The following is a 26803-nucleotide window of genomic DNA, read 5'->3' on the forward strand; positions in this document are numbered from 1 at the left end:
TGTTTCCTTGTCACGTTACCCAAGTCTAAGGGGATAGACAAAGAGATTTCAAGCAGTACATTGAGTAAACGGTATATCAGGTGTTCAAGATAAAACTATTGACTGAATGTTTGGTTAAAACAGACCTGCCAAATAACACCGGACAGCATGTACTTCTGGGAATATTTTTTTAACTTCCTGGAGACAGATGGAGTTATTTGCAAAATTAGCTTGAATCTGACAGGATCTTTTAACAAATGGGCCTCAGGGAAAGCATGGAGTGACTGGACAGTGGACCATCTCAAATGACCTTTGAACCAGAAATCTCATAGCGATTCAGTCAGAAAACTTAAAATAACAAAGGGTTTGCTGAAAAAAAAAATACAAACAGAATCTAAACAAGGACATGAAGTGAGGAAAAAATTTACGCAGCGAACTGATGGGTTTGTCAATAGAGAATGACAGAGAATATTTCTCTACACTGGACAAATTTTTCATTTGGATTTGAGCAGAGGGGCAGACTTGCCATTAAATACTGTGTTCTGTTAAAGGATGGCTAAAATGTTATTGAAAGACATCTTTGTAACCAGTATCCAGCGTTCAGGATACTGATTAAGGAAAAATTAGAAACTGGCACTGTAAAGAGATTTTTAAATACGTTTACCTAACAAGAGGATCACATTTATGGCACATTCCAGGCCTCAAGTGCAGACTGAGAAAGATGATTTGGGCTAATGAGCAATAAAAAAAAAACAAAGTCTTGAAATCGCTTAAGATGCAGAGCATTTGGAAAACTTGATGAGAATTAAATTCTTTGTAAAATTTTGGACAGACGATTAATGCTGGTAGAGTTTATATCCTACTAGCCGTCCCCCGCGGCTCCACCCACATAGTAGTGAAACAGGACAGTGAGGAGGGTCCCGCCCGGCTCCCCACTCCTGACGTCACGCTTCCCCCTCCCCTCGGTCCGCAGCCTCTGTCTCGGATTAGCATGAATATATCGCTCCTATGATCCTTAACGTGATGAGAGAAGTTTCAAGCAAATTCTAGAAAAAACAAACGCTTTAAATCCGTTAAGTAGTTCTCTCGTTTGCTAGCTAAGCAGAGGTAAGGAACACCCTGAAGCTGGGGTGAGTGAGGAGGGTCCCGCCTACTTCCCCTCAGCCCACTGTCAGTCTCTCGGATTCGCACAAATAAATCGCTACCATAAGTGAACTATGATTCTTAGTGCGATGAGAGAAGTTGCAAAATCAACCGGAATGTTCAAGCAAATTACAGAAGAAAATCTGATCTACAGTGCATCCGGAAAGTATTCACAGCACATCACGTTTTCCACATTTTGTTATGTTACAGCCTTATTCCAAAATGGATTAAATTAATTTTTTTCCTCAGAATTCTACACACAACACCCCATAATGACAACGGGAAAAAAGTTTACTTGAGGTTTTTGCAAATTTATTAAAAATAAAAAAACTGAGAAATCCCATGTCCATAAGTATTCACAGCCTTTGCTCAATACTTTGCCGATGCACCTTTGGCAGCAATTACAGCCTCAAGTCTTTTTGAATATGATGCCACAAGCTTGGCACACCTATCCTTGGACAGTTTGGCCCATTCCTCTTTGCAGCACCTCTCAAGCTCCATCAGGTTGGATGGGAAGCGTCGGTGCACAGCCATTTTAAGATCTCTCCAGAGATGTTCAATCAGATTCAAGTCTGGGCTCTGGCTGGGCCACTGAAGGACATTCACAGAGTTGTCCTGAAGCCACTCCTTTGATATCTTGGCTGTGTGCTTAGGGTTGTTATCCTGCTGAAAGATGAACCGTCGCCCCAGTCTGAGGTCAAGAGCGCTCTGGAGCAGGTTTTCATCCAGGATGTCTCTGTACATTGCTGCAGTCATCTTTCCCTTTATCCTGACTAGTCTCCCGGTTCCTGCCGCTGAAAAACATCCCCACAGCATGATGCTGCCACCACCATGCTTCACTGTAGGGATGGTATTGGCCTGGTGATGAGCTGTGCCAGGTTTCCTCCAAACGTGACGCCTGGCATTCACACCAAAGAGTTCAATCTTTGTCTCATCAGACCAGAGAATTTTTTTTCTCATGGTCTGAAAGTCCTTCAGGTGCCTTTTGGTAAACTCCAGGCGGGCTGCCATGTGCCTTTTACTAAGGAGCGGCTTCCATCTGGCCACTCTACCATACAGGCCTTATTGGTGGATTGCTGCAGAGATGGTTGTCCTTCTGAAAGGTTCTCTTCTCTCCACAGAGGACCTCTGGAGCTCTGACAGAGTGACCATTGGGTTCTTGGTCACCTCCCTGACTAAGGCCCTTCTCCCCCGATCGCTCAGTTTAGATGACCGGCCAGCTCTATGAAGAGTCCTGGTGGTTTCGAACTTCTTCCACTTACGGATGATGGAGGCCACTGTGCTCATTGGGACCTTCAAAGCAGCAGAAATTTTTCTGTAACCTTCCCCAGATTTGTGCCTCGAGACAATCCTGTCTCGGAGGTCTACAGACAATTCCTTTGACTTCATGTTTGGTTTGTGCTCTGACATGAACTGTCGACTGTAGGACCTTCTATAGACAGGTGTGTGCCTTTCCAAATCATGTCCAGTCAACTGAATTTACCACAGGTGGACTCCAATGAAGCTGCAGAAACATCTCAAGGATGATCAGGGGAAACAGGATGGGACTGAGCACAATTTCGAGCTTCATGGCAAAGGCTGTGAATACTTATGTACATGTGCTTTCTCAATTTTTTTATTTTTAATAAATTTGCTAAAATCTCAAGTAAACTTTTTTCACGTTGTCATTATGGGGTGTTGTTTTTAGAATTCTGAGGGAAAAAATGAATTTAATCCATTTTGGAATAAGGCCGTAACATAACAAAATGTGGAAAAAGTGATGTGCTGTGAATACTTTTCGGATGCACTGTAAATTCGTTAAATTGTTTTCTCGTGAAAAGTGGACCGACAGACAGACATTAGATTTTATATATATATATATATATATATATATAAAATTATATATATATATATATATATATATAGAGAGAGAGAGAGAGAGAGAGAGAGAGAGAAGAGAGAGAGAGAGAGAGAGATAGAAAAGGTCAGAAGAGAACATGTTTGAATATTTAGTGACATGTTGATTAGAAATAAACATTGCTATATCAGTTCAGTTAATTTTTAAATACTTAAATACCCAATACAGTAAATAATCATATGTGTGATTTTTTTTTGTCTTACATACAGAAATGCATTGCTAATACTGGCACTCAAAAACTGTTAATTTTAAGAACTTGCTGCCCGCATGAAAATAAATGTGCACACTCCAGGCCACTTCTTCTTATAGGGCACATCATTCCTGGCCCCAGCTTATCCTCCCTTTGCAGGTGCCACACTATGGCACTTTAGGGGAGACTAAACATTAGGACCATTTTGACAAGAACAGGACATTCAGTCCAACAAGCCCATCCATCCCACCCACCTAACTGGTCCAAAATAACCTCAAGTTAAGATTTAAAGGTCCCCAAAGTCCTATTCTCTACAACACTACTTTGGTCACTTATTCCATGTGTCTACTGTTCTCTGAATGAATGACAAAATTCCTAATGTTTGTGTGAAAATTGCCTGGTATTGTCACCTTGTTTTGGTTAAAGAATTCATTTCTAAGTCACAGCCGGAATCCGCCATAAGGTGTTCACAATGATGTCACTGAATTGAAATGAAGACAGACTCGCCGAGTAGAAAGTGACAAAAGAAACTGCAGGCAGAAGGTTTACTAAAGCTGACGGTCCTAAATGCTAATGTTTTTCATACCGTGAAAACAACTCAAAAACTACTTACAAAAATGTTTGATTTATTTTCCAATTGAGCAGCAAAAGCTGGAGAAAAAAAAAAATCAGAAGTGTACAGACATTTCATGCAGAATTCAAAGGGAGGTCGCAAGTCCACTTTTTAATGACAACGATCACCAGATGGTTCTTTTAAGGTTAGCCCAGGAAGAACGCGTCATTCCCTGAGCCGCTTTAACTTCATTCCAGTCCAGCTTTGTATCTGGGATTTCATCCTCGGGTTCCGGATCACTTCTTACAGCACCTTTGGGCGAAGCCACGACAATTGGCAGGGAGCCGTAAGCATCCTGAAATTCTACAACGTGTAGCTTCTTTCTGTCAGCCAATTGCTGGTGTGTTTCCTGGAAGAAAACAGAGTTGAATGAAGCAGGTGGTGTTACATTGGGGGGACTATTTTGACACTTGTGTGCAAATGTTCACTCAGGCTCAACCTTGCAGAAAGTTTGTTCCCTGTGATTTTTTGAAATCCCCTGCCTGTGTTCATTTGTGCTCATTTTAAATGTCACTGTCCTCATCATTCTGTATTAATTACAAAGTACTGTGAGAGTCACTTCAGAATAGCAGAACAACTTTGACGAGAGCAGGCAATTTAGGCCAACCTTCAGTCTTTCCTCATACCTCTCAGTAACCCCAATCCTATTCACCAAGATTCTCCAAAATAACATGGAGGTAAGACTGAAGGTCCACAAGTCTCTCTGGTCACTCATGCCACGTGTCTGTTTCTTCGTGTAAAGAAAAACTTCCTAATGTCGGTGCAAAATTTGCCCTTAATAACTTTCCAGCTGTGTTCTTGTTGAAGAATTAATTTTAAATGAACAGCCTGAGATCCACTTTACTAATTCCCTTTCATAATTTTAAGCAGTTCAATTGTCACCTTTTTTATTGTTAACATTTATTTACATGTACTGTATATTTTTGTCTATTATGGGTTTTTAATCAAGAAGAGAGGTTTAAAGAGAGTGCAGGCAGGGCGGAATGGGTGGAGAAGAGTGTCAGGAGTGATTTGTGACAGACGGGTATCAGCAAGAGTGAAAGGGAAGGTCTACAGGACGGTAGTGAGACCAGCTATGTTATACGGGCTGGAGACGGTGGCACAGGAGACAGAGCCGGAGGTGACAGAGTTAAAGATGCTAAGATTTTCATTGGGTGTGACAAGGATGGACAGGATTAGAAATGAGGACATTAGAGGGTCAGCTCAGGTCGGATGGTTGGGAGACAAAGTCAGAGAGGTGAGATTGCATTGGTTTGGACATGTGCAGAGGAGAGATGAGGGGTATATTGGGGGAAAGGTGGTAAGGATAGAGCTGCCAGGAAAGAGGAAGGCCTAAGAGAAGGTTTATGGATGTGGTGAGAGAGGACATGCAGATGATGGAGAGGACAGGAAGAGATGGAACAAGATGATCCGTTGTGGCAACCCCTAATGGGAGCAGCCGAAAGAAGAAGAATATGGGGTTTTACTCAAGAGGAATTCAGTTCTGATATTACTTTCACATTTTGCTTTGAAGTTTAAAAGTTGACTTTCAGTAAGGCATTAGTTTTCTTTATTTATGTGACATTCTGAATGTCATGTAACCTCGATTGTCACTCCAACGTTATACCGATTAAATAAGATGATGATCGCACTATGCATTAATCCTGTGTGATCTTCATAGCTATTGTTTGTCGACTCTAGCGTGAGGATTTTGAGTTCTGGTTCTGCTCCTTTTCTAATTCAAACTTTAGATTTTTGTTTTGCCCTTTGATTCTGGTTACTTGATCTTATATTGACTCCTCCAGTATTCTGATCCCTTGCCTATTATTTGACCACAGTTTCTCATTTCTCAAATATCTCCTGGTGGTTTTAGTGCTTACAACAATCCTTGACACTTTGTGTGTCACAACATTCTTAATATTCACTTTGGTTACGTTAAAAACAACTACCATGCCCATGCCAAGTTTGTAAAGGTAGTTGTATTGGAGATATCATGATTCTATTGGTTGGTAATCATTAATTTATAATATTGCAAATCCCAATGCACACCCTCAACTTATATATAATCTGGGTGAATGAAGGTGGATGTGCTGGAGTTTTCAAAAGCAGAGTTCCTGATTATCAAAGCACTTGAGATTTGATTCCTAGAGTGGAAGTCTGGAGTGACTCCAATCAAAAAAAGCCGACTCCATGACTCTGACGCCATCATTGACTCTTTGGTCTCGTCATGTCTGGACTACTGCAACTTGCTCCTGGCAGGAGTACTCGCATGCCCTATCAAGCCACTGCAGCTGATCCAGAATGCAGAGGCCCATCTTGTATTTAACCACTTGAGATGGGCACGTCACTTCTCTCTTCAGGTCACTACATTATTGGCTCCCTGGAGCACCACACATCAAGTTCAAATCCCTGAAATGGGTCAGCACCTGAATATATGGAGACACTGGTGAAGTGCTATACGCCTGCTCGCCCACTCAGGTCTGCCAGGGAACAGTGTCTGGTGATGACCTCTACGTGGTATCAAGTTTCAACTCAGACTCTTTTCCTGTGTAGTTACCACTTGGTGGAATGAGCTGCCCACCTCCATCTGAACTGCTGGCTCCCTCAATGTATTTAATAAACAACTGAAGACCTATCTGATCTATGAATATCTGTCGAAATGAAGAGAGAAAAAAACTTTGCTTGGAGATATTTTATATTGTCAGTTAATTTGTTTAATTTCAGTATTGATTGTAAATTATTAGTTATTACATCTCTTCACTTGAGGCAATCTACTTTTGTTAACAGTCCTATTACACTTGATGAACAAAGAGGCCCTACCTAGCCTAATGTTACTTAGGTTTACCACTTTTGTAAGTCGCTTTGGATAAAAGCATCTGCCAAGAAAATAAATGAAAATGTAAATCACAGGATTAAACTGAATCTTTCTTTATAGTTCAATCCTCTCCTTAGCCTGGTCACTCTGTTCTACACCTTCTCCTCATGTTGTCCATCTATCGCAGTCTGATCCAGTCTGTGATCACTTTCAGTTTCATCGCCTGGTTTATAGCCGACTATACTTCCTTAGAAGGCTGGCGTCCTTCAACATCTGCAATAAGATTCTGCAGATGTTCTATCAGACGGTTGTGGCGAGCGCCCTCTTCTACGCAGTGGTGTGCTGGGGAAGCAACATAAAGAAGAGGGACACCGCACGCTTGGACAAACTGGTGAGGAAGGCAGGCTCTATTGTAGGCACAGAGCTGGACAGTTTGACATCCATGGCAGAGCGACGGGCGCTGAGCAGACTCCTATCAATCATAGAGAATCCACTGCATCCACTGAACAGGATAATCTCCAGACAGAGGAGCAGCTTCAGCAATAGACTGCTGTCACTGTCCTGCTCCACTGACAGACTGAGGAGATCGTTCCTCCCCCACACTATGCGACTCTTCAATTCCACCCAGGGGGGTAAACGTTACTATTATACAAAGTTATTGTCTGTCTGTATACCTGCATTGTTATCGGCATTGTTATCACTGTTTAATTTAATATTGTTCTTTATCAGTATGCTGCTGCTGGAGCATGTGAATTTCCCCTTGGGATTAATAAAGTATCTATCTATCTATCTATCTATTTATCTATCTATCTATCTATCTCTCTATCTAATAGTCTGACAAACCAAAACTCTAAAAAGCTCCAGCAGATTACAAAGTATGCAGCTAAAGTTATTGGGGCTGATGTAGATGATTTGTCGAGTGTGTGTCAGAGGGCAATGTTAAAGAAATTGGAAATCATCTCAACTGATGACAGTCATCCATTACATGTAGAAATAAAGTTCAGTAAATCAGGAAGGATAGTCGCTTTGAAAACCCACACAAATCGCTCCAGAAACTCCTTTCTTCCTAGTGCCATACGACTCTTCAATAAGAAATATTTCAGATAATGATTAAGGTTTTGATATAGATATCCTGTAACCTTTTTTTTTTTGGTGTAAATATGTATTATCTAACTGCCTTACCTTAACCTTTCTTGTTTCTATCTGTCTGTTTTATTTCATTCTGTCTGTTATTAGATGCAACTGAGAAGGCAAATTTCATGTTTTCTTGTGTAAACATGACTAAATAAAGAAACCTTAACCTTCTCTAGTGCTATCTTGTCTTTATATTTAGTATGAAGGCCTGTGATTTTCAAAGGGTGTTTCTGCTCCCTGGGTGGGGTTTAAAGTGGTGTTCCTTGCCAGTGGTTCAAGGAGCTCTGAGTCGAGAGTAGACAGAAGGTAAAGGTTCAGTTGACAGTGGGGCACAGAGGTTTGAGAGGTGAGAAGGGATTAGCAGAGAGTTGGGAAGGTGGATAGGCGTGACTTGTATAATTTCTGCACTGCGGGTTAAACTTTGGGTAAGCCACCTTTCCTGTCTGACAGGGAATGAAACCTGTATAGTGAGACGTTTGTAGGAGCAGCTAAGATTTCTTTTGTCTTTTATTGATTTGATGTATTTCTGTTCTCCACTTTCATCCCTTTGTGTATTTTGTATAATAAAATAGTTATAGTTTGATAATGTTTCGAAATGTAGAATTCCTTGTTCCAGGTTATTGTAAGCACACAGAGGTGTTTCCTGTCACAGGTTATATACCGGTAATGGATATGTAAATATTTACAGTATGTTTAAGGTTTTGCTTTTGTCTTATTAATTAAAGAACAGAAAAAAAATAGGGAAGAAAATATATTTATGAATTTACAGTACCTGCTTGCCCAGCCCTTGAAATAAAGCTCTAGTGATATTTAGTAGATTTGTAGAGCCAGACACCTTGGCATACATGTCCTGAACGCCAATGAGTTTGCACATTGTAATGATGGCTCTGTGGCAGCGCAATCCATAACCTAAAATAAACAAAACACCACAAAAACATTTGCTTAGTAAAGATTAAGAGTATCCAGCCAGACAAGCTTATTACTAAACTATAATTACAAGGACGATAGATCTAGTTTCTGAATGGGACACTGTTCTGACGGTGTATGGACACATTCCTTAATCAGCGTGTGTGCCTGGACTGTAATGACCTCAAAATCCCTAGCACTCACTTACTTAAAGGAATATTCCACCCAAAAATAATGCTCTTTAAATATGTTACCTACCCCATGTCAACATGAGATTTCTTGATCATCACTATAAACAAATTGGAAGAAGTACTATGAAAAAAATAATGTTTGATTGCAATAGTCCTTTAATGGTTAACCTAAGAACGTCTTCAGTCTGTTCAAAGGAACAGGTACAACTTCTATCAGCCCCCTGCACTAAACAGGAGGAGGACTGAAAAAGTAAAATTTACAACAAGAACACACAACGTAAAGCTAATTAGATAAAGACCTGTTCATTTAACTAGATGTAAGAGTTTCCAGCCATAACAAGATCTAGCCAAACAATAAACACACTAAAAAAGAATGCCAACGTTACCAGATTGCCACTCTCATGCTGGCTAGCTTTTGTTAAGTACAGGCCTTAAAATTTACAAAACATAAATAAATAAATACAGGGACAGTCAAAATTATGTTAACATTTGAATGGCAGAAACAACTTATTCACAAAACATACTTCATATGTGCAAGATGATTTACAGGAATGTCTCAACCTGTTCGCCATCATGTTCAACACACAAACACCAATAAGCAACAGTACCACTTAAAGCCTGGACACACATTTCACGGGGAATAGATGATACCACAGTCCGTATTCTGTACTTCAGGTCATTGCCATCACAAACTTTCCTGCTATACACACACGCGCTACTACACCATACCCCATAACAGAAATCACATGGTGTCAAATCAGGGGAGTGTGGAGGCCATGGCAATGGTCCACCACAACCTATCCATCGACCTGGAAAGGTGTGGTCGAGATAATAATAATAATTCATTACATTTATATAGCGCTTTTCTCAGTACTCAAAGCGCTATCCACACAGGGAGGAACCGGGAAGCGAACCCACAATCTTCCACAGTCTCCTTACTGCAATCCATTAGTGTTAACATAATTTTGACTCACCCTGTAAATAAAAACTCGGACCTGCCCTGCTAATAGGTCTTGGCCTACTGCATAGGGCTCGCCCCAGGCAGCCTAGCCCCAAATTCAACTGGCAGACTACCAGCCTGCACAGGCCCAAAAATTGGGCTAAGGCATAAAACAATTATTTCTATAGCACATTTTCAGACAAAGAACGTAGCTTAAAGTGCTTTACAAGATGTCAAAGAGAAAGTTACAAGAAAAGAAAAAGCAAATCAGATTAAGTAAGATTATTATTGAATATTAGGCTGTGTAAGCCCATGCTGCTAGACACCATGGATTCTGGCACTTCAATCAATCAATCAATCGCATCGGTTGTGCATTAACAGCTAAGCGAGCTTCTCTTTCCTCAATGGTTTCGTTTTGCTGACATGCTTGCCTCTGTTGTCTATCAGTGGCTAAGTGAGTTTCTCTCTCCTCTGCGGTTTTGTTTTGCCGATGTGCTCGCCTCACTTGTGTATCAGCGGCTAAACGAGTTTCTCTTTTCTCGGTGGTTTCACTTTGGCGACAGAGTTGCTTTCTTTGAGCTTCATGCTGTAGCCTCACACTTCTGGGCAGGACAGACAGACACACACACTTCCACGTGTAGATGTTTATATATAAGAAGTAAGAAACGTAAAAATTTGATCACAAAAAAAAAGTTAACAAAGAAAAAAAATTAATAAATCCATACAATCTAATCAAACATAGATATCTAATTAGTAGAAGGGTAGCGTCCTTATAAACAATATCATAATGTAAATCTCTAACGTTGAGCTTGGTGATAAGTCCAGATGGCTGGACTTTCAAAAATGTCAAGAATGGAGGAGAGGGAAACTTGAAAACCTCAGTTCTCAGGACAACAAAACCAAAAATTCTTTTATTTTTAAATATATTTACTGTAGAATAAAAAAAGTAAAGGTGCACTGTTATTGTCATGGGGGTGTCACAGAAGGACCCTACTTTATCTATAATACCCTCAATTTAACCTCCAGGCAGGCCTGGGCATCTTTCACTGACTGACCATAGTCAGACCAAACCAGGATTGACTGCCCACGTCAGTCGCCATTAACTTACTCAGAGACAGTAAATGAAGTATACAACAATTAGGGCAGGGCAGTGGACACAATGTTATATTTATAAATTCTAACAATAAATGTTCTTAATTCCTAAAAGGTGCCTGAAGTTGAAGCAAAGCTATTACACACTGGCAGGGCCATGCAGACGACACACTAAACCTTCAGCTCCAATTCTGACGTCTCAGTTTAAGCTTCCATCGACTCCAGATCTTCTCTTTGTAATTTGACTCATATTTACTAGGTTAATTGAACGCACACATAATATACAAGATACCGTCATCATGAATCAGCATGCTACTTTTAAGCACCATAACCTGTTAAAGTTTGGGTTTAAAGGCTGCCGTGGCTTCTTTTTATATTACTTATAAAATAATACCTGCAAAATTAAAAAAAGAGGATGCAATTTTACCAAAAAGCTAGAGGAAAAATTGTTAACTGAATTAGCATAAGTGAAATTGGAAATTTTAATACATTAAATTATAATTTACATTTAGTCTGAGTCAAGAGTCAGTACATTTTTACCGACCCCAACTCTATTAACCAAATAAATGTTTCTAACTCCACAGCCCTGCACATTGGTGTTTCATTTACCCCAAAATACAACCTGGATGGATAGCAGCAGTTCTTGTTGAAGACTATAGACACTCAAAGTGTGTAGTGCTTAGGTGGAAGGACTTCTTATGTTACGCAGTGAGCCCCCGTCTACAGTCGTTGGAGTGGAACTCAGAATGTCTGTTTGCCTTGGTGCTTACGTCTTTTTTTCACACTTCCTTGTGGCATTGTTGGGCCAATGGGCATTGAAGAGTATGAGATGGCACCCTCTGACCCCCTCGAACAACACCATCCAGGTCCCATCATTCTTCCCAATTCTTCTATCAGTCAATGTTTTTTACCCATGACAACAGTCTGACAGGACACGCCTCACGCGTTTACAACTTGAGCCCACGGTGACCACAAAGACCCCTCTTTACCGGCTCTAGAAGGTAATGTGGCAAACCAAGCAGCAAAGCAAATCTTATAATTATTGTAACTGCTAGACAAAGATCAATCATCCCAAAAAGTTCCTACGTTTATCTATTATATCTGTATCACTATTATGTGTCTAGTCAATACATGCTAAAATATAGAAAACACAGCGTATAACTATTCACAGTCCATCCCTATATTAAGGTCAAAAAAGGGAAGGCGGCAAAAATAGGTTTTGCCTAAAGTAAACAAATCCAAGGATGGAAAAAAAATAGAAATGGTACCAGCAAAACAAAGCAGGGGTCAATACAAGTAAATGCACAATCTGTTTCAAGGTTAAGACCAGTATGTAGCAGCCCATATTAAACACTTTGTATGCAAAGCTCTTTCTATTATAGACAGTACTGAGAAATATGACGAACACCACCTGGTGAATTCTGGAAGGCGAGGGTCGACAATGGAATATTTGGTGCATTGGAAGGGATATAGTCCAGAGGACCACACCTGGGTCAAGTTTAATGTCCTTCACACCCCTCTCCTTCTGGGTTGGTTTCATAATGGTTTTCCTTGAAACCAGATGGAGGAGTCTGGAGGCGTACACGTCTTTGATAAGGGTTCATGTCATGATCTGGGCTGAACTTTGGGGTCTTTTAGCCTTTTCCTATAGTGAAGGCCATTTTGAGTGCCATTGTCAGGGTCACATTCTATGTTTCTAGTAGCGTGACCTCGAGTTCATTAGCATAAGGGGATATATGGTCAGTGTTTGTCAACTCAGTTTGATCTGATCTCCGGATATATCCTTCAGAAGCCTTGGGTGTATTCTCTTTGTGATTAATCTTTGTGTCTTGCCTGAATTTTGACTATGATTTTTACCTGTTTTCCTGCCAAGTCAGGGCAGAGCCCAACACCAATAAACAAAATGCTATAAGCTGCAATGTAACTGAAGTTTCTCCTTATTTATTCCTGGGGACATGATGCATAACTACAAGTAGACCCTGAAATCGCAACATTAATGTGGTTTTTTTTTCATATTTAAATGATGTTACAATGAGCCTGTGTCTTATTTTGTATTGATTAATTTTAGGCACATATTGTCCAGTGTGTGAAATGTCCTCTGTTAATAAGGGTTAGCCAAACACTGAAATCATACAGAATATACTGTTGGGGGTCATCACTGCCTTAAGTGTGTTGGAGACTAAACAGCAATAAGCACCATTTTCAATTCATAGAGAAGTAATAAACTGTACTATTAATATTCCAAGATTACAGACTGTGAGCAGAAAGGCAGGAAAAGACCACCTAATTAGACTGCATGTTTTATTAAGAGAAAAAAAAATGTTCTTTTTAATTAATAAACCAATTGGAAGAAAAATCCAGCATGTATAGTGGTCTCCCGGGACTCAGATTCAGTCACTACGACTTTATGTAAACCTTATAAGATATATGACACTCAGTCTTCAGTGGGCTGATCTTTGGCGTTGCTGCAGGCTCTCTAAAGGACTCACCTAATGTCCAAGGTAACAAATACAGAAGTGGCAGCCGTGTTTTAAAATCAAATACAATGGCAGCAATTAATGTGGCATCACACTATTGTGACACTCAAAAACCTTAGCGGAACAGTTACTAACGCATCAAACAATGCGATGCCTGTGCTAAGGTGATGCTTTTGTAATCCGAACTCCTCCAGTGGAATAATACAAGAGATTAAGTGTCTAATTTATTTGGTCTTAGACACAGAGGCAGCTAAAGGGTACACATGCATCTATGTCAGCAAACTGAACAACAGCATCATGGGACAGAATTGAAAAAGGCTAGTCGTTCTTTTCAAAAATAATTTCACCAAATTGCTGTCATATCTTCACTGTAATGATGATCACATTTACCTGGGTTTTGCTTCTTCATTCGGATTGTTGTTTTCTTGAATGTTGACGTCACGTCATGATATACTGTATATGAAATAAAGAAAAAAAAATAGCTGAAAGAAGTCATTAGTGACAAATGGAGCTTAATGAATAAGGGGTAATCAAAATGTCCTGAGTCTCACCAAATAAGAAAGACATCGGTAGAATGTAACAGTAGGGGTAGGGTTTCTGTGGTACTGATTCAATTAGTACAAAACTTTATTGAAATAAACTTTTGTGTAGCTGACATGATGCTCACAATGGCATGCAGTGGGACGAAGTGCTTAAGGCTTTTGAATTTTAAAACCCTGATATTGTGGGTTCAAATCCAGCTACTGACACTGTGTGACCACGAACAAGTCGCTTCATCGGCCTGGGCTCCAATTGAAGAAAGAAAGAAAAAAGAAACAGAAAATGAAACCAAGTATATCTCAAATGTGGTAAATTGCCACGAATAAATAAGTAAATGTAAATAGACAACTTTATTGAATGAATTTCGGTTAAAACTGTATTATAAAAAAATAATTCGGGAGTGGTCTCCCCTAGACTTTCTCGTATACTCAGCTATGGAGATGGATATTTGAGGAGTAAACCGCAAGACAATGATTATATTTTTAAATTATTTACATTAACGAACCATCAACAACAAATCAAATCAAATTACCGTATATACTCGCGTATAAGTCGAGTCTTGAAACCCGAAAAATTGATCATAAAATCAAACCCCGACTTATACGCCTGTTCAAAAATACGAAACATAATTTTTCTTTATTTTTTACATCTTCTTGCCTCCTCCAACTTCAGACCAGCTTCTCAGACACATCAAATTTTGTTACAGTTACTAATTTCTTTCGCCACTTCAACGACTTAAAACCAGCTTCACATTTTCTTCTGATCAAACACCCCATCGTAGATAAGGGATGCTCTTATGATAAAGGTGTATGAGGGTGTGAGGTACAAAAAACACAAAATGGTACAAACATCTTTTCGGAATAGTTCGGGTATTACCGTGTGGTCACGTAGGCACAATACATAGAAAGAAAAGGCCGTGTGCTCCGTGGTTACTCTCTCAGGTGGGCGTTAGCATATCATAATCTCTTGGACCAATAGTGGAAGTTTTCCGCATTTGACATATGCGACTGACATTATTAAATACCGGAAATTATACGGTAAAATCAAGTCCCGACTTATCCGTGGGAGAACTTAAACATATGTACGGTAATAATATATTGAACAATTATTATAAAAGTTGAATAATTCGGACTCTGCAGCTGCATGAATAAAAAAGTACCACTTCCGGTTAGTGGAAATCGCTCAAAAGTTAATAGAAATCTACACTTTGTATCTAATACTTGTATCCAAAATTTGGTTGACCCAAGTGAAAGCGCACTTAAGTTATTGTGTTTACACATAGACAGACACACAGACATAATTCAAAAAATTGTATTTTCGCACTCATGGAGGAGTGAAACGTTGAGATTCATCAAAATCTTGAAATCAAATTTTTGGACAATTCCAATACTATCCATATACTTTGTAAAACGAGAAAGTAAAAACCTTGCTTTAAAACTGTCTAATGTACACTAGGATTCAAAACTCACGTATTTCACAGAAATGTATACTTTTTTTTATCAATGTACCATTAAATTAAGTTAAAAACATAACCAAGACATTACGTATGTTGCAAATGGTTATTACTGTTTGAAATAACCGATTTCTAACAGGCAGACAGATACACTGCATGTCCAAAAGTCTGTAGACACCTGACCATCACACATATATAAGCTTGTTGGACATCCCATTCTAAAGCCATGGGCATTAATATGGAGCTGGCCCCCCTATAACAGCATCCACTCTTCTTTCCACAAGATTTTGGGAGTGTGTCTGTACGAGTGTGTGTCCAAACAGCCAAATAAGCATTTGTGAGGTCGCCATCAGTATTCCAGTTCATCCCAAAGGTGTTCAAGAGGGTTGAGGTCAGGGCCTAGCACAGGCCAAAGGACTTCCTCCATGTGTATGGACCTGGGTTTGTGTACACGGGTACAGTCATGCTGGAACAGAAAAGGGTCTTCTCACAACTGTTGCCACAAAGGTGGAAGCTCACGATTGTCTAAAATGTCAATGGTTTGCTGTAGCATTAACAGTACCTTTCACAGGAACCAAGGGGTCCAGCCTAAACCGTGCCAAACTATACAGAAGGCACTATGTCATCCAGGAGGTAGCTTTCTCTTGGCATCCAACAACATCTATATTTGACTGTCAGAATACCAGAAATGGAAGTGTGATTCATCACTCCAGAGAACACATTTCCACTGCTCCTGACTCCGATGGTGTCATGCTTCACACCACTCCAAGAGAAGCTTGGCACTGAGCAGAGTGATTAAAGGCTCGGCCATGGAAACACATTTCACAAAGCTTCTGACGCAGGGTTCTTGTGCTGGCATTGCTTCCAGAGGCAGTTTGGAATTCAGGCTTCACACATTATACACTTCATGTCTACATTTTGTCAATTATTACTAAAACATGAAAAACATTTCTGTTTTAACGATGTGTTTACATAGATTGTTGTAGACACGGAACACACATGAAATGCATGTGTTCCAAATAACGATATAGTATTTATAAGAGGTGTCATTTTGTTTGACTTCTCACTCTATACAACTCCAAGCTACTGACACACGCAGGTAAACAGACTTGAGCTGAGAAAACTGTGTGCCGGTGGGGGATGTGATAGCAGACTACTTGCTGTTTGCTGCTTATCGACACATTTACAGGACAAAAGATGCTGATGGAGAAGTGTGAAGCGATTTAAGGTGGGACGGATCTACGAGTTTTTTCGTAGGCTCTGGTAATTCTAGTGTTAATGGAGATTGGATGGCTATGTTACTGTATGTCATTTGACAAACCTGTTAGGAACTCAATCATTTGGAGGGGTGTCCACAGACTTCAGGCCATATACTGTAGGATAGGATGGATGGATGGATAGCTAGATCAAGTGATGGTGGTAGAATACCAACAAGAGACACAGAGCACAACGCAACAAATCAAATACACAACAAACAGTGGCATGATGACTGTATCCTTTAAAATTTGTTAGCAAGTCTGCAATATGGCTAGCTTTAAAGAAAGCGGGCTATGTATTAGTTACATCTGTCACATAGCAAACAAATGAGTTTACTTACTAGTGTGATTGTTGTACCGCTCAATGTAGTACAAATAATGAATGGCTCGGTTCTTGGCCTAGACAGCATAAAACAAACAAAGTAAAATTAGAAGAATACTTCAGCTTGAAATAGTTAATAGCCATTGTTCAGGTTCACCCCGTTGCCCCACCAACTCATAGGGGTACTGGAGCAAAAATCTTTACAGCTGGATGCATTTCCTGACACCAGTCTCCTCCAGTCACCTTTTACGACACAAAAGAGGGACAGTGACATTATTCTAACTCGATCACAGAAGAATACAACTGTGTGAGGAATATAGACAAGGGAACAGTTTTTTTTTTGTGCAGTGTCATCCCAGAGATGCTGATGCATTCAAGTAGCACAGTTAAACAGTGTGGTGCAGTGCTGTCAGTAAAAATATCTTAAAGAAAACTTACTTTCCTTAAGGCTATGCTTCTGTCTGACGCTTTTCCCACTGCAAATCCTACAAACAACAATAAAATAGATTTAAAAATGTCCAGCCAGTAGAGAGGAAAGAAAGCATTTTCGCAAACCAATTTTTAATTCTGCATTCTCTCCACACAGACAACAGAAAGCAAATTTAACCTAACTTTACACACAAGATTATTATTATTTTTATTTGTATTCAAAAAATACAAATCACAGGGGCAGCATGTGAAAAAAGTAAGTCCACGCTTACTGCTCCCATCTAATTTAACTATCACACTCGAAGCACTAAATCTTTGGCTTTTTACGACTGGATCACTGAAGTTTGTGGTAACAACATGCCAAGGACTAAAAACGTCTGCAGTGGCTTCAGAGATGCAATCGCTTCTGCTCATCAGCCTGGGTAGGCTTACAATGGCCATTTCCAAACAAACTGAAGTCCATTTTTCAAGTTCCACTTTATAATTATCTCAGCGTGTTACAATACAATTCTTACTGGCACGTCTCCCACAGAGCAGTGAAAGAAATATAATAACAGCATCAGACAAAAGAGAAAGACCACCGGAGAAAAATGGTTAAGAGGATGAGGGTTATTATAAACATCTTAATGATAAAGTGCCTTGAAAAGATATTCAGCCTCTTATCTTTTTGACACATACAGAGGATCCAGAAAGCATTCACACCCCTTCACTTTCTCCTCACTTTATTGTGTTGTTAATTTTATTTCAGATGGATACATTTGCCATTTTTGGATATCAAATCTACACTCAATACGTAAGAAGGACACAAAGTCAACAACTGAAATTTCTCTTCCTAGGAGTATTCAGACCGGTAATTCAGTAATTTATAGAAGCCCATTTGGCAGCAATTCCAGTTGTGAGTATTTTTGGTAAGCCTCAGCAAGCTTTACACACCTGGGTTTGGGCAGTTTAGCCGATTCCTCAGGGCAGATCCTCTCGAGCGCCATTGGATTGGATGGAAACCGTCTGTAAACTGTCATCTTCAGTTTTCTCCACATAATGTTTCTCAAGCTTTGGGGTTTTGACTCAGTTTTTCTGATGGAAGATTATTAGCGACCCACCTGTGGGTCCACCTTGGTGAAATGGATGAGGGTCCTCCTTGGGAAAAAATTTAACTTGATTGTTGGAGTGCTCATGTCCACCCCCTTGGTGCTTATCGTCTGTGCTGGAGAGGGTTCACCCTTGGATACTTTAGTGTGATTGGTGCATTTAGCGCTATCGTCAGAATTGGTGAATTTAGTGTTATCATTGCATTTTGTCCGAGTATGGCCATCGAAGCAGGGTGAGGTTATGTCAACTAGGTGAGTAGAGCGTGGTTCATAATGGGGAGGGGGCATTGAGTTTTTGGTGGGTGATTCCCCTTGGTGAGTTGAGCATTCCCATCAGAATGACAACCCAGTTTATGACTCACTCGTGACCCATTACCATTATAAACAATGGCTGCTTGCAACCCGCTGGCGGCAGCCCATGACCCAATGTTTGATGGGGTTAAAGTCTGGGCCACTGAAGAATATTGAGAGACTTGTCCTGAAGCCACTGCAGCAATGCCTTGGCTGCATCCTTCAGATTACTGCCATGCTGAAAGGTGAACTATCACCCCAGTCTGAGGTGGCATGCACCCTGGAGCAGGTTTCTTCAAAGGACCGCTCTGTATTTGGCTGCATTCATCTTTCGTTCACTCTCCAGTTACCCTGTGCCTGCTGCTGAGAATCACTCCCACAGCATGATGTTGCCATCAACAACCGTGTTTATCTGTAGTAGGTGATGAGCAGGGCCTGGTCTTCAGCACATATACAGTGCTTGGAGTTCTGCCCAAAGAGTTACATTTTTGGCTCATCAGACCAGAAAATCTTGTTCCTTTTTCATCCGGCTCTCTGAATCCTTTAAATGACATTTGGCAAACTCTAAGCAGGAGTAAGCTACTCCAACATAAACACCAGATTGGTGGGGCGCTGCTGAGCTGGTTGTCCTTCTGACAGGTTCTTCCATCTCAGCAGAGTACTTCTGAAACTCTGTTAGAATAACCCTTGGAGTCTTGGAAATCTCCTTAAATAAGGTCTTTCTTGCCCAGTTATTCAGTTTGGCCAAACTGCCAATTCTAGGAAATGTCCAGGTGGTTCCAAACTTCTTCCAATCAAGTTCCAGGCACATCTCAAAAAAAATTAAAACAAATACTGAATACTTCTAGGAAGGAGAAATTTCAGTTTTGGAGTTTTAATAAATTTGCAAACCTTTCTGAAAACATATTGTGCCACTTTGTCATTATGGCGTACTGAGTGAGGGAGGACTGATGGGCAGAAATGGCATAGTTACCCATTTAAAGTTAAATCTACAATACAATAAAGATTGTGAACACTTTGTGAATCCACTGTATGTCCAGATGTGGCTTTATTTTTGCACAATGAATATATCTTTTGGATATGGGATGAAAAAACTGTGATAGCAGGAGAAATGCCCACTCAGATATATCTGGGCAAAGTACACCAAGGAAATGGCCAAATGTATGGTGATGGAAACAAGCCATGTTGAAGACTGCAGAAACACTTTTTGAAATGAATTGTGTTTTTGAGACATACTGCAAGAAAAACTCAGACTGATTAACCCGGATGGAACTTCTCAAATAAGCCGTAGATACCGTAAGTGCCCAAGCAAGCTCTAATTTACCAGTTAAAATTTATATTTAAAATTTTCAATCTTTTAACTGACAGGAGTGCAGACTGCTAGAAATCAATTTAAACTTTGACCTTTACCTTTTACTTCATATCTTTGGATATCTTTGAAAGAATAACCTTATTTATTAGCTTAGAGTAAACAAGATGGGCATGGGCATCAGCCTGGGAAAAGAACATAATTTTGTAATGTAAACATGACGGTGGTTTTAAGATTATTGATCATTCCTGTAATCATGTGGAGAGAGACCTTTAAGCTTGGGATGCATGCTGCAGAGAAAAAGAGAAACAGCAAGGGAGAAAAGACCACCACCATCACCCAAACAAGAAGTGGGCATTCCTCCTGAATTTGGCAGCTAAAAGGACTATGGACTGAAGAAACTGTTTAAGCCTGTATGCACCCAGGCTCTTCATCATCATCCGTGTTCTTACAGAAAGCATCCTTAAAATATTCTTTTGAAAAACATTTCCTGCTTTTTGCTACTATTGGTTTTACTGTGTTTTATGAATTTTGACCTAATTGCAATAACTAGTTTATACTGTTTGTCTGGGCCAAGGTATGATGTTACAAGCTTGTCATGAGTGCAGGGATCAGCAGCTGAGAAGGGACACCTTCAGAATGAAGCAGCATAGAGAGCAGGCACCTGCTTTGGCAAAGGTACAGGTGCTGCATGACACTTAAAAGTCTGAAGACAATTGTTTGGTTTGTGAGTAAGTCTCTTGGATTGAGGTAGCTGTTCACATGCGGGTAAAGCTGTTACATACTGGGCACTATAAAGTAATACAATTGGCATTCTTCATTCATTCATCTTTTACAAGTTCTTCTGCAACATAACAGAATGTGAGAGGGTCTGAATGTTTTCTGAAGGTGGTACTGTATATATGGAAGTCTCAGATTTCTTACTGCAGCTGTCCATTCACAGATACAGCTTTACATGTGGGGCACAACAGAGCAGATATTTTTAAACATCCATACACACCACAATTAACTATAAGTAAGTAGGTGATCCTAAATAATGAACAGAGGAACTTCTACAGTAATAAACCTCACAGGAGACAGAGGGAATCAGACTATAGAATCACTCATTGACATGTAGAAGCTACACTCTATGGTATTTAAGCTTGGCAAAGTTTAGGAAAAGGTCGCATGTACTTTGAAGGGGCACACATTCAGCCTTGTGGGCCATCAAACAAAGATTGTTAAATTTATTCCATTTCTGTTCTCTAAAAATTTCACTTCAAGCTCTATTTTCCCAGGTCCTTGAAATCTTTTACATCAGTCAGTTTTACACAGTGGGTCTGCTCCAGAGTGGCATGATCTTTTGTCTGCTGCCTACTAATTACCTGCTGAACCATTTCCATTTCCCACAGCCACCAGGACACTGATGGATCTCTTTCTTCCTTCTTTTGCAGTCATGTTAAATACACTTTTCACCTGTAAAACAGAAGAGGCAAATGGGTAATATGTCTATGCTGCTAAGCACCTTTTCACAGGAACTAAATTTATAGTACACAGGGCTTATACAGTACATGCCAGTGCACTTGAACATTAAAAAGATGAAGAATTTCATTATATTGTGAGATTTCCATGTCAAAACTGTTTATAATTAACGAGACGCGTGGTACCAGAGGCTAACTCAATTTTGGACTGTAAACACGAAGTAAATTTAATCTCGGCCACAAACTCCAGCCATGTTGCCACTAGGGAAGGAAAAAGCAGGAGTGCTGGGCTCTGCATTGCTGACTCTCATTGTTATTAATAAAATAACCACACGAGCACAAATGTATCATCAGTTACCAACCTTGTGTATTTTGCCCTCCAGAGATAAATGATTCATGTTTTCTGATTTAAACATATGCCCCACATTTCATGTAACATATTAATTATTAGAATACTAAGAAAAGGTATTTGCAGCTACCTGATATCCTCTTATTTTGTATACTGCATTTGACACAATGAACGGCTTCAGCTCTTTAGACAAAATGTAATAGTTATGTAAAGTATCTATCTATCTATCTATCTATCTATCTATCTATCTATCTATCTATCTATCTATCTATCTATCTATCTATCTATCTATCTATCTATCTATCTATCTATCTATCTATCTATCTATCTATCTATCTTATCTATCTAATATCAGATACAGGGAAACTGAGTAAACTTATAAGTCACTTCTAAATTGCTCAACCAGGTTTTCTTGTCTTTGTTCTTTTCTTTGTATAGACTGCAATTTTGCAAGAAAGATGGAATGAGTTCTGACAGGACTCCTCTTAGTTTAATTTGTTTTACACTAGAATCCCTGAAGCCTATGAAAAAAGTTGTAATGGCAGGCCACCTTAAATTCCTTCGCCCCTGTCCATCAGCGTCTTTTGTTTTGCAAATATGTCGATCAGCACAATCAGCTTGCTATCCCATCCCACTCCCAGCTCAAGTGTGTTTATCTGAGTGTGAGGTGCCTTGAATTGTAGAGGGTAAATAATATATTGTTATTTGGAATACATACAGTTCATGTGTGTTCCGTGTCTACAACAATCTGGATAAATGTAGGATGACAGGAAATGTGAGGCAAGAAATGCTGAACATGTAACTAAAACAGAAACTTTTTTCATGTATAATTGATAAAATGTTGACGTGAAATGTATACTGTGTGAAGACTGAAGTTCAAATATCGAATAAATACTTTCACAAAAGGTATAACAAAACAAGTGCACCTTTATTCAAGAATATAACCAAAGAAAAAGAAACTATTCAATGTACATGTTGCTGTCAATATGTAAAATCCGAAGCTCAAATATCAAATGCAAGGCTGGTATAGTGGTTAAGAACGACTGCTTCTAAATTAAGAGGTTGCGGGTTCAATCCATGTCTTCCTCTCATTTACTATTATGAGTAGTGAGCTGCAGTTATTATTACTATTCTACAGGGTGGCCCACCTCCACCGAGACGACTGCATTACGTGGTGAAGAGAAAAATACCATATATACTCACGTTTAAGTTCTCCCATGGATAAGGTGTGGCTTGATTTTACCGTATAATCTCCGGTATTTTATAATGTCGGTCGTATAAGTCGAATGCGGAAAAGTCACACTATTGGTCCAAGAGATTATGATATGCTAACGCCCACCTGAGAGAGTAACCATGGAGCACATAGCCTCTTCTATTCATTGTGCCTACATGACCTCACGGTAATACCTGAACTATTCCAAAGTGACATTTGCACTGTTTTGTGTTTTTTGTACCACACACCCGTATACACCTTTATCATAAGAGCATCCCTTATCGACGATGGAACGTTTGATCAGAAGAAAATATGAAGCTTGTTTTAAATTAAAAGTCGTTGAAGCGGCGAAAGAAATTAGTAACTGCGTTGCTGCAACAAAATTCGATGTGTATGAGAAACTGGTGCGTGATTGGAGGATGCAAGAAGATGTAAAGTAAAAAAAAAATGTAAGGGATCTCATTTTTGAATGGGCGTAGTATATAGTAGTAGTAGTAGTAGTAGTAGTAGTAGTATACGCGAGTATATACGGTAATCAAATTTGGTACTCACATTTACAGAAGATGCTGAAAGACATCTCCTTGTGTGTCAATACATCCCTGTGTCCGTTACAGCATGTTAATGTACATTCTTTGCAACATCATGGGATCAATTCTCTGTATTGCATTTTCAACGTTCAACTTCAGTTCATTTACAATCCGCAGATTTGTCTCATACACGTAGCCCTTTAAATGACCCCACAAGAAATAGTCACACATTGTTAAGTCAGGCGATCGTGGTGGCCATAAACCCTTGCTAATAATCATTTCATCAGGGAAAATCTCCCGAATAGTAGCCATAGATATGCGGGAAGTATGGCAAGTTGTACTAAAGAGTGAACATGAACATACTGGAATGGACACAGAGATGTATTGACACACAAGGAGATCACTTTCAGCATCTTCTGTAAATGTGAGTACCAACGTTGATCATTTTTCTCTTCACGTAATGCAGTCATCTCGGTGGAGGCGGGTCACTTTTGTATATAATAAAAACACAAAATCTGCAATTTTGGCAAGGGTGTGTAGACATATTATATTGTTGGTTGGTATGATAGGTAAAGTCTTTAGATAAAATAATTGAACAAGTTAGATAATGCATGTATGGCGTAACATTCACATGCATTTGGGAACTATTTAATTGATTTAAACGTTTGATCAATTTTTAGTTACATCATCAAATTGTCAGTTACCATATGTTTCTTTATTAAATATTTTTGTAACAGTAAGTAAAATTCACCAGTGTGCTTCAACAGGAGGTTTAGAAATTTTAAAAATTTCTACAACAAGATATCTCAATGCAAATGAGACAAATTTCTTTGAATACAAGGGGCAAATTTAAACAAAATTGGCCCACTGGGAGAGGAGCTGTTCCATGTGTCAGACAGGCATGACGACAGTAAGTGCGTGATGCCTTAAAAACGGGCAGAGTTTCAGCTTCTTCTGATGTTTCACAATGATTGGCCATCAAAATGAAGTGGGATTACTGTAGTTTTGTGGCACAACACACAATTTCTGACCATAATGAAAGCTTCAGAAGGAATCGTATTATGAGACAATGATCCTACAATTACTATTACTTAACTTTACCGGTAAATTTCTTTGAAGAGTAAGGGGGACGTTTCAACAAAATTGTTCCAGGTGGACAGACAAACATAATGATGACAAGTAGGTTGAAGGGGCACAAATATAAAAAGACCCAGGTCATTCAAGCTACCCAGAGTAGACAACTGGTTAACAAACACTGAGATTAGCATTTCTTAAATGCATGACCCACGTCACACTGGCAGAACAATACCCAGACATTTTCAAAGAGGAACCTAATCTTGAAATTTGCGGAGTTCATAAAAATATCTATGGGTCTGCCTAAGGCAAATACAACTGGTAAAGGCGGATCAATCACAGAAGTAAACAGAACAGAGTCCTCAGACTGAGCAGGTCTTGGGTGGTGTCACAGCACATACTGCAGCTCCTCAGGGAAGCTGTCCACCATACTTCTTAAATAAATATTTCAGTGAGACAACCCTCATACAGTATTTCTCTTTTTTTGTGGATTGCATGTGTATGTACAGTGGGTTCAGAAAGCATTCAGACCACTTCACTTTCTGCAGACTTTATTGTGTTGTAGATATCATTTTTTGCCCATCAGTTTACACTCAATAACATCGTAATGAAAATGAGAATGGATTTTCATAAAGGTTTTCAAATGTACTAAAAACCAAAAACTGAAATCTCTCATTCTTAGAAGTATTCAGACCCTTTGCTTTGGCACTCCAAATTGTGCTCAGGTGCCTCCTGTTTGCTTTTCATTCTCCTTGAGATTTGTCCAGAACTGAACTGGAATCCGCCTGGAGCAAACTGAATTGACTGGTCATCATTTAGAAAGGCACACCTGTACTTTTGTACAGAAGGTCCCGCATTTCACAACAAAAACCATGACTTGAACTCCAATGAACTCTCTGCAGATCTTTAGGATGAAATTGGGGGTAGGCACAGATCAGGGCATGGAGATGAAACCATTTCTAAATCTTTGAGTGTCCCCAGGAGAACAGTGGCCTCAAGAATTGTGAAACGGAATTCCAACTCTTCTTAGAGTTGGCATTCTGGCCAAATGGAGTAACCAGGCAAGAAGGGCCTTGGTCAGGCAAGGACGAACCCAATGGTCACTCTAACAGAACTCCTCTACTGAGATAGGGAGAACCCGCCAGAAGGATGGCCACCTCAGAATCACACCATCAACAGGGCGTTTATGGCACAGTAGCTAGACAGAGACCACTCTGGAGTAAAAGGCATAAGATATTTAAAAGACAATCAGACTACGAGGAAAAAGATTCTCTGGTCCAATAAGGCAATAACTGAACTCCTTGAGCAGAGGTCCAAGCACTATGTCCATTGAAGACCAGGCATTGCTCATCACCTGCCTAATAGCATCCCTATTGTGAAGTATGGTGGTGGCAGCATTATGCTATGGAGATAGGAGACTGGTCAGACCAGAATGAGGGATGAATGCAGCCAAATCCAGAGATGTTCTTAAAGAAAACCTGCTCCAGTGTGCACAGCACCTCAGATTGGGGCAATGGTTCACCTTGCATCATGACAATGACACGAAACATACAGCCAAGACAACACTGGAGTGGAATGGGGACAAGTCCCTGAGGGTCACTGAGTGGCCCAGCCATAGCTCAGACTTAAACCCCATAGAAGTGTAGAAATATGGCAGTTTACAGACACTTCCCATCCAATCTAAAGGGGCACAGGAGAATCTGCCAGAAAGATTGGGATCAACTGCCCAAATCCAGGCGTGCAAAACGTGTACAGACTCACCAAGAAAACTCAAATTGCTGCCAATGTGGCTTCTACCATGTACTGAATTAAGGGTCTAGATACTTTTGTAAATGAGAGATTTCAGTTTTTGATTTTTAATAAACCTGAAAACTTTTCTAAAAACATGCTTCTGCTTTGTCATTATTGGTTATTGAGAGTAGATTGATGGGCAAAAGTGGCAATTGTATATATATAGTTATAACCCAAGGACTCATTTGACTGTAATTCCACTCCTAACCAAATGTTGGCACTGTTGCCAAATGTCTCGCCTTTTTTTTCATCTGCAGACCCGTGATCGACAGACAGACAGCTCATGACATCAATTCTGCTTTCTGAAGTGTGTGTGTGTGTGTGTGTGTGTGTGTATCTTCTTAT

The 26803-nt window shown here is 39.7% G+C and overlaps 1 protein-coding gene across 1 annotated transcript in view; it reads right to left on the reverse strand.

Annotated features, from left to right (window-relative positions):
- Nucleotides 1-3815: 3815 nt before the first annotated feature.
- Nucleotides 3816-26803, reverse strand: part of mrps5 (mitochondrial ribosomal protein S5) — a 135836-nt gene continuing 112848 nt past the window's right edge. Inside the window, exons 6-11 of the mRNA XM_028820537.2 lie at nucleotides 21409-21499; nucleotides 17366-17412; nucleotides 16947-17004; nucleotides 13747-13809; nucleotides 8523-8659; nucleotides 3816-4171 (exon numbers count right to left, since the gene is read on the reverse strand). Coding sequence (XP_028676370.1) covers nucleotides 3947-4171; nucleotides 8523-8659; nucleotides 13747-13809; nucleotides 16947-17004; nucleotides 17366-17412; nucleotides 21409-21499 — 621 coding nt within the window. The 3' untranslated portion in view covers nucleotides 3816-3946. The remainder of the gene's footprint in view (nucleotides 4172-8522; nucleotides 8660-13746; nucleotides 13810-16946; nucleotides 17005-17365; nucleotides 17413-21408; nucleotides 21500-26803) is intronic.

This window comes from Erpetoichthys calabaricus, chromosome 15 (assembly GCF_900747795.2).
Source record: "Erpetoichthys calabaricus chromosome 15, fErpCal1.3, whole genome shotgun sequence".
NCBI lineage: Eukaryota > Metazoa > Chordata > Cladistia > Polypteriformes > Polypteridae > Erpetoichthys > Erpetoichthys calabaricus.